This window comes from Coturnix japonica, chromosome 3 (genome assembly GCF_001577835.2).
Source record: "Coturnix japonica isolate 7356 chromosome 3, Coturnix japonica 2.1, whole genome shotgun sequence".
In the NCBI taxonomy this organism is placed as follows: Eukaryota; Metazoa; Chordata; class Aves; order Galliformes; family Phasianidae; genus Coturnix; species Coturnix japonica.
The window spans coordinates 28,791,760-28,804,319 of NC_029518.1; the positions used below are offsets into that span (position 1 = coordinate 28,791,760).

The 12,560-nt window shown below is 38.8% G+C and overlaps 1 protein-coding gene across 2 annotated transcripts in view; it reads left to right on the plus strand.

Moving 5' to 3' along the window:
- HEATR5B (HEAT repeat containing 5B) overlaps nucleotides 1-12,560 on the plus strand; it is a 50,896-nt gene that overhangs the window by 1,040 nt on the left and 37,296 nt on the right. The window contains exons 2-11 of one of the 2 annotated variants that reach the window (XM_015857563.1): nucleotides 908-1,102; nucleotides 1,585-1,779; nucleotides 2,731-2,839; nucleotides 3,810-3,959; nucleotides 4,462-4,633; nucleotides 5,021-5,178; nucleotides 5,854-6,103; nucleotides 6,873-7,028; nucleotides 7,321-7,571; nucleotides 8,696-8,807. In XM_015857563.1, coding sequence (XP_015713049.1) covers nucleotides 948-1,102; nucleotides 1,585-1,779; nucleotides 2,731-2,839; nucleotides 3,810-3,959; nucleotides 4,462-4,633; nucleotides 5,021-5,178; nucleotides 5,854-6,103; nucleotides 6,873-7,028; nucleotides 7,321-7,571; nucleotides 8,696-8,807 — 1,708 coding nt within the window. In that variant the 5' untranslated portion in view covers nucleotides 908-947. Of the gene's footprint in view, nucleotides 1-907; nucleotides 1,103-1,584; nucleotides 1,780-2,730; nucleotides 2,840-2,863; nucleotides 3,450-3,809; nucleotides 3,960-4,461; nucleotides 4,634-5,020; nucleotides 5,179-5,853; nucleotides 6,104-6,872; nucleotides 7,029-7,320; nucleotides 7,572-8,695; nucleotides 8,808-12,560 lie in introns of those variants that run through there. The other variant, XM_015857562.2, reaches the window with a different exon arrangement.

Genomic DNA, 12,560 nt, shown 5'->3' on the forward strand with positions numbered 1-12,560 from the left:
TTTAATATCAATTCCACCTACACACCTCTTATTCTTTCAGTTGCAGTTAAATAATCACAGCCGTCACAGAATTTCAACTGCAAAGCTGTGTTAGGCTACAGGATAACATCCACTGCTGGTTTTTTACTGAATAGGTGAGTTGGTAGGTCATGCTGTGAATTCTTAGTGATGTATTCTAAACCATCACTAGTGAGTCTTATTTCTAGGAAATATAAGTATCCGACTTCCTTAATGTGGTGCTGCTGCTGTTTGCGTGTGTCACTGCTGGAGCTGTGTTGTGCTTTGGAGCTATGTTTAGTGGAGCACAAGCCTCGTGCTGTGCTATTTCTGTGGAACCCACGCTCTGTGTCTCAGGGTATGCACATATGAGAGAGAGAGAGAATCTGTCTGTCGTTTCTGGAAGTAAAAGTTACTGATTCCCCACAGGTCCTCGTGATGGAGATGCTTTCTCACCTTATTTGTGGAAGATGTTGAGGAGGTGGCTGGATTCATGTCTAAGCCTCAGGAATGGGCTCAAGGTCTCAATTAGAGCAGAGTGAGAGCTGTGCTTGTGTGAGAGGAGGCAGTGAGATGTTTGTTAGCTCTTTTGTGTTTGTTTTGTTTTCGTAGGCAGGGACTTTGGTATATATATAGCCAAGATATATATATATATCTTGGCTAAGGGTTTGCCCCTTAAGTTGCCCATAACCTCTCCTTTTACAGTTAACGACTCAGATCTCTGAAGTACTAATGGATGTACGCAGTTGAAAATGAATAATTCTCATCTGGGATTCTGTAGTTAAGGTACATCTAAACAGGCTTGAATCATGATGTCATAACCTATAGGTTCTACCTTCACGGTTTCTTCTCACCGAACTTTGATTTTGTTGTACTATATTTCATACTAATATTCCAATTTGTATTTCAGAGTCGCTGCTGTCTGTGACAAAACCAGGACTTACCCAGGGATGGAGCTGGCTCACAGTTTGTTGCTGAATGAGGAAGCGTTAGCACAGATCACAGAGGCGAAGAGGCCGGTCTTTATCTTTGAGTGGTTAAGATTTTTGGATAAAGTGCTGGTAGCTGCTAACAAGGTCAGTTGCTTTTTCTTCTTTCTTGAAACGTGTGTTAATTTTATGCTCGAGATAGTAGGTAACATGCAAGTCATAACTGTGTAATTCTAGATTCAGCCACTATTTTAGTTTGTAATTATTGAATTGTAGGTACTCACTTGGGCTCTTTGTAAAAAGCCATTTAGTTTGGTTTCTGTTTCTCAGTGCTGTAAATGTTTGGAAAGCAAAACCTGCCATTCCATTCTAAGGGTTCTTGATGGTAAAGAGGATTAAAATGTTCTCCGTGCCAGTAATACTGCAATTTTAGTGAGTCATGTAAAAGAAGATAAAAATTACATAGAGCAACAGCTAATTCTGATCATTTATCATCCATCTCCCCAATTACTTGAGTGTATCTCATACCTCTGTGATGCGAGCAATTTGTCAACTTATGTAGGAGTAGTGTGAGGTTTGCTTCAATCTCTTGTAGTTGTTGCCAGGTGTCACAGGAAACAAGCTTTATTAATTTCATTAATTTTTGGTCCATTAACAGACAGATGTCACTGGTAGAACAGCTCACAGGACTCATCAGCAGTTCCCCAGGGCCGCCAACACGAAAACTACTCGCAAAAAACCTTGCTGCTCTCTACAGCATTGGAGACACTTTCACAGTCTTTCAGACTCTTGACAAGTGTAATGACATCATCAAGAGCAAAGACGATACTGCAGCCTACCTGCCCACAAAACTGTACGTCTGGTATTAGTTGGGAAAGGGGAGTGGTTTTAAAGCAAAGTGGTCCTGGATATTACAAAAATTTCTGCCTGTATACGTGTGTGTTAAGTTACATTTTGTGGAACTTACATTTTGCACGCGTAGCTGGAGTCTGTGAATGCTTGATTTAGAAGGAAGAAAGGAATACATTTGAATTTGCAGAGGACAGGGTCTAAAGGTAGTAAATACACTTTTGTCTGAAAGTTGGATGCTTTCCTCTAGGCAAAGGAGTATGTAATGTTTCTTCACTTTCTTATGTCTTGGAGAGGATAAGCAGTAGTTGGAAGTAATGTAGTGGAGAAGTTCCACTATTTCTTGTTTATTGGTAATTGGGTCCAGGTACCCCATTTTTTCAGTGGAAAACCTGCCAGGATTGTCAAGTTGGGAACATTACTGCTGAGCCAAACTAATAACCAAGTTAAGAAGTTTGTTTGTTTTTTTTTTCTCCCCTCCTCAAGCACTGCCTGTTTATATTCCCCTGTTATAATGTAGCTTAAACCTGTGTATGTGATCCTGTTTATCTTCATAAAGTAGGAGCAGTCTTATTTGTAGCAATCATTAATACCACACACAGCGTTTACTGATACTTCTTCAGCGCTCTCCCATGGTACGTGTGGGAGCATATCAAATATCTTGGCAGTGTCTAGTGGTCCCCAGTTCAGGCTGCCTTCAGATGTTGTTGTTACACACCATTATGATAACATCTGAAGTGACCTTTGGGGATGATACTGTCCTCCTTTTACCTGAAACTGTTGCAACTCTGTGGGAAACTTGCTGTTGTGTAGAAGGGCAGGGCAGGAGGCACACCAGTTAAGCAGTGGGCTGTAGGAATCTTGTAGAATCAATGATGACTAAAACATCCGTTTATAATTCAGTTTTTGTCTTGATCCAGAAAATGAATATGACTATGAATGCCTGTTTTCTTAGGGCTGCTGTGGCATGTGTTGGAGCGTTTTATGAGAAGATGGGCAGAATGCTGGGCAGTGCTTTTCCAGAGACAGTGAATAATCTTTTAAAATCTCTGAAAAGTGCAGAGGTGAGTTTTGCAGCATTTTCTATGCGTGGTCTTGATTCCACTTAAAATGAAACTCTCTCCTTCCAAAGGGGTTTGCTAAAATGCCTTCCATGTAGAAGAATGCGTATTGCTTATCCTATGTTAAACCACATGCATGTATTTGCTCTACAGAGAGGTTAGAGTTTTTTCATAATAATGTTATTGTAGTTGCTTTATTGTGACATCAGCAAATTAAAATTGAAAAAGGGTTGTAGGAACCATTTGAAATGCTGCATTACGTTTCCACTTGGGTACCCTGAGTAAATTATGTTTTGTAACAGAAATGTACTGCTTGTGAGCAGGATACACTGTAAGAAGAATATCACATTGAGGGAATGTGCCGTGGGTTGTCAGTGGGTCTAACATAACTGAAATAGCTCTTTTTCTTTTGAAATCAATGACAAATTGGAGCAAGTGCTGACTGCATAGATCTGGACTCCTCCTCCTGCACATATTCTTACTCTCTGTGAGTAGTGGACATTTATAATCCCACTGCTGGATTTAAAGCGGGAACTTCTATCAGTGCTGAGTGTAACAATGGCTCTGCGTTCTGCCCTAAGAGTACTTGTTTTCAGCAATACCTTCACAGTGGGTATAGTGCAAAATGTGGACTTCATGTTGTCTTATATGTTCTTTTTATCTGCTTCTATTTGGTTTTTGTTTCTTTAACCTGGGGCTGCAGCAGACAGGGAAGGACAGCAGCAACTTTTGCCGTTTATTGAACTGTGGGCACTCTTTAATTTATTTAATAATAGATGCAGTCTTACTAAAATCAATTCTAATGTTTACTGCCATCTACAACCAGACAGAAATTGTGTGTGACTTCAGTGAACTATTACCATTTTCACAAATATATATGTGCGCAGAAATTAAAAAGCAGAGGTGTGTACCTGGTACTTGGATATAAGCATTGTGTCTGCATTTCTGCATAAACACCTCTTTATTTGTGCAGTCTCAGGGCCGCAGTGAAATCCTGATGAGTTTACAGAAGGTCTTAAATGGACTCGGAGGAGCAGCAGCTTCTTGTCACCGTGATATTTACAAGAATGCCCGGTCTCTGTTGACAGACAGATCTATGGCTGTACGATGTGCAGTGGCCAAGGTGGGTGTGTTTCTCCACAGATTTAGAAAGTCTTTGTGTTGTGATTGTGAAGTGCCTGCGTTTAAGCTTTCACCTGTTGCTTACAATGGGAAACTTGGTTGTTATTTGGGGAAGTTAAGTCCTTGCAAGTTTACATCAAAGGCTCAAATGTTTGACTTGCTACTTTCCATATGCTGAGGTACAATAGTATTGACTTCCTCACTTCATAAACAAATAATGAGATACAGTAAATTATCTGTGGGTCTCAGTGGGAGAAGTTTTAAGTAACATGGTTCTTTTGTTGCATTTTTCTTATACTTTCTATTTATGTGTTAACCTGTTCCTCAGTTCTTTTGATAGCTCATTCTTACATAATTTTTGTGGTGATAGAGTGGGGAGAAACTGAACTTCATATTAGAACGTTTGCTGAATAAACCTGACAATTGCAATGAAACTTAAAAGGCAAGAATAGTCTCCACTGGTTCTCAGCAAGTTTAATTTCAATGTCTTTTTTCCTCTTCAGTGTCTGCTGGAATTACAAAATGAAGCGGTGTTTATGTGGACTGCTGAGCTGGAGAATGTTGCAACACTGTGCTTTAAAGCTCTGGAAAACTCAAACTATGGTGTACGGGTTGCAGTGTCAAAGCTTTTGGGAACCGTCATGGCCACAGCACTGATGCCAAAACAAGCAACAGGTACAATCCTCCGGAGTAACCTTCCCAAACAAATTACATCTTCCGTGTTGTGTTGCATGATATGATGTTTTGCTCCAGTACATGAACACCTGTAGTTGATTTGTTGTTGTTGTTGTTTTTGTTTTGTTTTGTTTTTTTAAGCTCCAAGTTTAAAAAGAGGTGAAGCACTCAAATTCCCTCTTTTAGTCATATAAAGAAAGAGGAAATGGTCAAAAATCATTTGAGGAAAATAACTTACTTTGTAAGCACAAAACAAAGCCAATAATTGGAATGTTGTCTGGATCTATGTGTTAAGACAACTCTGAATTGATCATTATGATTTTCAGGATAATTACTTGTATCGTGTGGAACTTTAGAATTAAATGGTTGCTTTTCTTTTGGCAAAAGTGATGCGACAGAACGTGAAGAGGGCTACTCTTGAGGAGGTCTTGGAACTCATGGCCACGGGATTTCTGCGAGGAGGGTCTGGTTTCCTAAAGAGCGGTGGAGAGATGCTGAAAGTAGGAGGATCTGTCAATAGGGAAGTGAGAGTTGGTGTTACTCAGGTTTGTAATAATTTGTAGTTGTTTTTTTTTTTTCCCCCTCAAATTAAGTGACGTTTGTACATTGTTTTAGGAGGGAAATATTTACTTCTGGTCTTTATTTGCTTATGGTAACTTGCAAGGCTAATTTGATTTGCCTGTTTGGTGAAAAGTTTGGGCAGTGTCATTCACCTGAGTTATATTTTATTACTGGTGTACTGTAACTGCAAATTAAAATATGTGCTAGAAAAGGCTTATTTGATCAGTGTGTCTTAGGTGGGGCTAAAAAAGTTGTGAGAAATTAGTATCCTTTCATGCTTCAGCCCTTTTGTGTGCTGGTTTTCTGTGGTTGCTGAGTAGTTTGCAGCCCTAGCTTGTTAAACTGTGTTTCTTTTCTCCCTGTGTCTTTCCTGAATGGATGAAAAGATATAGAACAGTGGGCAGGATGCCACTGTCATCAAAAGAGTATTTTGCACTTCATTCTGCGTGTAGCAGTAATAGAGAGCTACTCTTGGTGCTGGAAACAGTTCAGCAGTGGCAGATACTGGCTAAATTCATCTTGTCTAACATGCTCAAGTTTGCATACAACTAACTGTTATTGCTGCTGTTGTGCAGTGTGTGTAGGTATTACTCTGCAATGACCAAATAGTCTTTTCTTACAATTTTAATTGGATCTGTATATAACTTCTGAATTTGCAGGCCTATGTTGTCTTTGTTACAACGTTAGGAGGTCAGTGGTTGGAGCGCAACTTTGCTACGTTCTTGTCACATGTACTTGACCTGGTCTCCCATCCTCGTGCAACTCAGACCCACGTGGAAGCAGTGTACTCTCGAAGATGTGTGTCCTTCATCCTGAGAGCAACTGTGGGCAGCTTGCTGGGGGAGAAAGCACAGATTGCAGCTGCCAAAGATATATGTCAAGCCATTGGTAAACAGATGAAGGCAGTGGGTGAGAAACATTTCCTTCTTTGAGACCTGTTGAAAGTGGTTGCTGTTTATGCTCTGTCAGCCATTTTTCCACTTAATTCTACTGTTAGAATTAGTTCTATCGCTACAGTAAAAGATAATTCAACTGCTTTCTATTTGAAATGTGATATTCGAAATATAATTTCTATCTAAAAGAAGACTATAAATCTTGCTTTTTATCCTCTGTTGGCTTTTGACATTGCATTTGCTTGGAATGCAAAGTGGGGCAAGAAGTGTTTTTTGCAATCAGTCTTGGGATAGGTTGTACTAAAAGCTGCACAGTACAGCTGAAGACCAGATAATGTCTTTGTACCTGTCCTACCTATATGCATAGTGAGTTCCGGTTGAATTATACTGGTGGCAAATAAAGATGTAATCCAAAGACAGATATTTAAGAAGATAAATGTGGACTCTTGAGTATGTGAGAGGACTGACAATTAAAACTGTTGGCATTTGTTTCTTAGAAAACAGTGAATTTGAACTAGAGTTTGGAACAGGAAGATGGAATTGCACAACAGTGCATTGATTAAACAAGTGGAGAGTGTTTCTTTTTTCTTTCATTTTTATTTTTAATACCACCAACTAATTTGATTTTAAATTAATGTCTTAATGTGTAAGAATGCTGTTGTCTTTGAAGCTTTTCCAGTTTTTTTCTGGAACTAAGTGGTTCCTTTCTATTCCGTGTATGCTGCATACTTTGTATGTGACTCCCTCAAATGATCCTAAGCAGGATACTTCTTTCTTTTCTGCAGAAGCAGTGGTGAATGACGCTAACAGTGAAAATAAAGCAGGAGCTGCTGATGTGGCTGCAAGCCAGCATGTAATGGTGTGTGCTCTCCAAGAACTGGGCAGTCTGGTGCAGAGTCTGAATGCTACTGCGTCTCCTCTTATTCAAGAACCCTCTATTGGTATGCAGATAAACTTACACTGATTGAGATATTAGAGCAATGAATATGAAATATGATCACAATCTGTTAATATAATTAATGTGCAAGAATATTGATTTAACTGCATAGTGTTGTTAACACTTCTGTATTTTTTTAAAGAGAAAGGCAAAGTTATGAAGTTCAAGTATTTCAGTTCTGTCATTTTTAACTTTCATGTTGCCTCTTTAATACTGACTCAATTCAAATCTCGACTTACTAAGAAGCGTATTGTGGTTTTAAAATTATAAACTCTTTTTGTTTTTTTTTAATGTAGGTCTGTTGGAGACAGTAACATCAGTTCTCCTTCATCCCAGCATGGCTGCTCGACTTGCTGCTGCGTGGTGCTTGCGCTGTGTAGCTGTGGCATTGCCTTTTCAGCTGACTCCATTTTTAGACAGATGTGCAGAAAGACTCAACAATCTGAAGACCTCCCCTGAAGCTGTTAGTGGCTACAGTTTTGCAATGGCTGCTTTATTAGGTGGTGTGCATCAGTGTCCCTTAGGTATTCCTCATGCCAAAGGAAAGGTGAGATAATGAGGTTTGTTTGTGAATAAACTAAAAGATACAGTTTTTCAAGAAGTAATTGCTTTGCACAGTGTGTGGCGTAGTCACAGATTAAAAGGATTGTTGAAATTGAACTTGGACCTAGCACAAGCATTGGTTGGAGCCCTTGTTTGTACGTATGTCACTCCAAAAGTAATACCTCCCATTTACTTCCATAGAAGTTACAACAAATATGAAAAGCACAGTAACACTATTTGATAGAGAAAATTCTCAGCTAGAAAACACTCTCTCTCACCATAGTCACTTACCAGCAGTGATCAGGAGCTTGCATTCTGTACTTGTAGAAATCTGTACTAGCAGAAGGGACCCACTGTTGCCACTATTGGGATGCACCACATACCGGAGTTCGAATCCCCCCTGTGGCGCAAGTGGTAGAAGTGCCGCTCTGCTACACAGAGGCTCGAATCCCGGGGGCTGGACTCGATGATCTCTAAGGTCCCTTCCAACCCGCACGAGACTATGATACTATGATACCAGCTCACTGTGTTCACACCTACTGTTTGATCTTCTTGAGTGTTCAGCAAGCATCAATGAATGTTAATGGGTGCTGTTTTTTCTGCATGGAGGAATTCAATTCCATCCCTTTCATTTCTAAGCAGTCCAGTGTTATATACCCTTCTGTCACATGGCAACAGAATGTAATGCAGTATTGGTGGGAAGGTTCAGCTTCTACTGCCACTGTTGGGATGCACCACACACCAGCCACCAGCTTGCTGTGTTCACATCTACTGTTTGATCTTCATGAGTGTTTCACCTCTTGATGTTGTAGGCAAACATAATAAAGTAAGAGGCATTTCTTTTGGAACAGCCCTCATAACACTTCAGTTGCAATATTTACTAGCTTTTTGTTACTGTCTCTCTTTCAAACTTACACTGTTTGACATATTAATTAATAACTATTAAGAAAATATTACTTCTTGTATTTTCATGTGCTTAAGGTTAATTGTGTGCATGGAATGTGATTGTTCTTTATGGAAGATCAGCTTAAATATTTGAGCACGTTTACATGTAATCATAGAATTTGTAATAGTGTGGTAATTTATATTTTTTAAATCCTTTTTATTTTTATTTTTTTGTTATTGCAGATGGTTGTTAGTATTGCTGAGGATCTGTTACGAACTGCTGCACAGAACAGCAGGCTTTCCTTGCAACGGACTCAAGCTGGATGGCTTTTACTTGGAGCGCTTATGACTTTAGGTTGGTAAAAACAGTTGTTTTATTTGATTTTAATGTTTGTCCAACATTTTGATTATCCAGTGTAGCAAATAGTCTTTACAGATTATCAGTACTGTATTGATACCAAACCACAGGAAATGAAGTCTTAGTTCATTTATTTCAGCTGTGATGTTTGTGCTGGGGAAAAGTGGAATATTAGAGTAAGCTGAAGGATAGCAGAAGGTGGTGTTCCTCACATAAATCAACAAAATTAAAGGAAACAAAAATTAAACAAAAGAAAAAAGCAAAAGAGTTTTTTTTTTTTTAACCCAGCTTTTACTTATTCTGTGGAAACAGGAAATTCTGTGATGCAAGTTGTTTTATTTGCAGTTTATTTTTTGTCCAAGTGTGTCTCTGGATAAGCAACAATACTGATTAGGAATGATGGGTATGATGACACTTTAAAAGCTATCCAATTGGCTTTAAAGTGCGTTGCTTGATTTTTGCTCTGTCTAGCCTATTTTTTCACCCATTTCTAATTTTCTACTGTTAGAATTTAGTATCTATCGCTACTAGTGGATGGGAAGATATATCTCACGCTGCTTTCTATTGTTGAAAATTGTGATCTTCGGAAATAAATTTCTTATCTAAAGAAGATAAATCTTGCTTTTTTCCTCTGTTGGCTCTCTTGACATTGCATTTGCTTGGAAGGCAAAGGTGCGGCAACGAATAGTGTTTTTTGCAATCAGTTCTTGGAAGATAAGGTATGTACTAAAAGCATTGCAGCTGTGCGTGCTGGACCGATAATTGTCGTTTGTATCGTGCTGCGCAACCACTATTATGGTAGTGCAGTGTCGGGTCTGTTTTATTATTGAGGTGGTCAAATAAGATGTAATCAATATGAGCATTATATTTCAATGAGAGATACATTGTGGACTCTTGAGTATGTGAGGATGGGACTGATCATATTATAATTGTTGCATATTGTTTCTTAGAAAACAGTGATTTGTAACTAGAAAGTTTGAAACAGGAAGTAATGGAAAATTGCACACATTGCATATCGATTAAACAAGTGGAGAGGTTTTTCTTTTCTTTCATTTTTTATTTTTATAGCACCAACTCATTTGATTTTAAATTAATGTCTTAATTGTGTAGATCTGTTTGTCTTTGACTAGCTTTCTCCAGTTTTTTTCTTGGAACTTAGTGTCGTGTCCTTTCTAGTCCGTGTATGCGGCATTTACTTGGTGTATGTGACTCCCTCAAATGTCCTTAAGCGTGATAGCTTCTTTCTTTTCTGGCGAAAAGCCGTGCATGAGAATGCGCTAACAGTGAAAAATAAAGCAGGAGCTGCTGATGTTGGTAGCCAAGGCCAGCATGTAATGTATCCTGTTGTGCTCTCCAAGAACTGGGCAGTCTGTTGCAGGTCTGATGCTCCTGCGGCCCGTCTGTTAGTTTCAAGACTTCTTTTTTGTTTGCGATAAACTTACACTGATTGAGATATTAGGAGCTCCCTGAATGATGATTATTATGTCTACAATCTCTTTATATATTATTTATGTGCGCAGAATATTGATTTAACTGCCTAGTGTATTTAACACTTCTGTTATTTTTTTTTAAAAGAGAAGGCACAAGTTATGAGTTCAAGTCTTTTCATTTCTGTTCATCTTTTCTTTCATGTTGCTCTCTTTTCATACTGACTCACTTCAAATCTCGACTTACTAATGAAGCGCTATTGCTGGTTTTTAAATTATAAACCTTCTTTTTTGTTTTTTTTTATGGTAGGTCTGTTGGATGGACAGTAACATCAGTTTCTCCTTCATCCTAGCATGGCTGCTCGACTTGCTGCTGCCTGTGCTTCGCTGTGTTTTGTATAAGCATGTGCATTGCCTTTTCAGCTTGACTCCTTTTTAAGGACAGATGGCAGGAAATGCCAACTCACAATCGAAAAGGACCTTCCCGCTGAAGCTGTTAGTGGCTACAGTTTTGCAATGTGGCTGCTTATTTAGTGGTGGTGCCATCAGCTGTTTCACTCCGTTTAGCATTCTCCTCTGCCAAAGGAAAGGTAGATAATGAGGTTGGTGTGAATAACTAAAGATTATAGTTTTTCAGATAACTATTGCTGTTGCACAATGTTGTGGTTGCATACGTTCACAGATTTTAAATCAGGATTGTCTGATAATTGAAGAACTTTGGTACTCTTGTGGCTCATGCATGGTTGCGGCTTTGTTTGTACGTTATTGTTTCTCTCAATATGTTAATACTTCCTCATTTACTTCTGATAGAAGTTACAACAAAATATGAAAGCACAGCTACGACACTATTTTTGAGTAGAAGAACATTCTCGAGGCTAAAAACAACTCTCTCTCACCATAGTTCACTTACCGCAGCAGTGATCATAAGGCTTGCTTCTGTTACTTGTTAGAAGAGCTGGACGCCTGCAGAAGGGACACCCACTGGTGCCACTATTGGGATGCACCACACTACCAGCTCACTGGTTCACACCTACTGTTTGTCTTCTTGAGTGTCGCAAGCATCAATTGAATGTTAATTGGGTTGCCGGTTTTTTTCTGCGTGGAAGAATTCAATTCCGTTCCCTTTCATTTCTAAGCAGTCCAGTGGTCATATGCCCTTTCTGTCACATGGCAACAGGGATGTAATGCATATTGGTGGAAGGTTCACTTCTACTGCCCACGTGTGGACTGGCCCCACACCCAGCACCAGCTTGCGTGTGTTCATCATCTACTTGTTTTGATCTTACCATGAGCGTGTTTCCCTCGTTGATGTTGTAGCCAACATATAACGTAAGACGGGCATTTCTTTTGGAACGCCCTCATAGCACTTCAGTTTGCCATATTTTTACTAGCTTTTTGTTCTGTCTCTCTTTCAAACTTACACTGTTTTTTGACATATTAATTACAACTATTAGAAAATGAATACTTCCTGTTTTCATTGTTTCGCTTACGTTAATTGTGTGCATGGAATGTGATTGTTCTTTATGGAAAGATCAGCTTAAATATTGAGCATGTTTACATATATCATAGATTTTGTAATTATTGTGGTAATTATTTTTTTTACTTCCTGTTTATTTTTTTTTTTTTCTTTGGCAGGATTGGTTCGTTAGTTATTGCTGAGGACTCTGTTTACGACTGCTGCACACGAACACAGCAGGCTTTTCCTTGCAACGGACCCTACAAAGGTGGATGGCTTTTACTTGGAGCGCTTATGACTTATAGGTTGGTAAAAAACAGTTGTTTTATTTGATTTTATGTTTGTCACATTTTGATTTATCCAGCTCCTTGGTGTAGGCAAATGTCTTTTACTACGTTACTTTATTCTGAATGAGTACCGTTATTGATACCGAACCACAGGAATGAACTCGTTTAGGTTCTTTTATATATCAGCTCTGTGTTTATGTTTGTTGCTGTGGGAAAGTGGAATCTAGAGTAAGCTGAAGGTGCAGAACTGGTGCTGGTTCCTCACTACTAATATCATCAAATTAAAGGAAACAAAAATTAACAAAAAGAAAAAGCAAAAGTTTTTTTTTTTACCAGCTTTTAACCTTATTCTGTGAAACAGGAAATTCTGTTGATGCAAGTTGTTTTTATTTGCAGTTTTAGTTTTTCTCCAAGTGTGTCTCTGGTTAGCGACGCACACCATTACTGTATTCGATGATGGGTATGATGACACTTTAAGCGTATCCAATTTTGGCTTTATAATACACAACAGCAAAACAAACCAGAGCAACTCAAGAAAACACAATTGAACTTCGATGGTGTATGTTGAGACGGCTCTTTC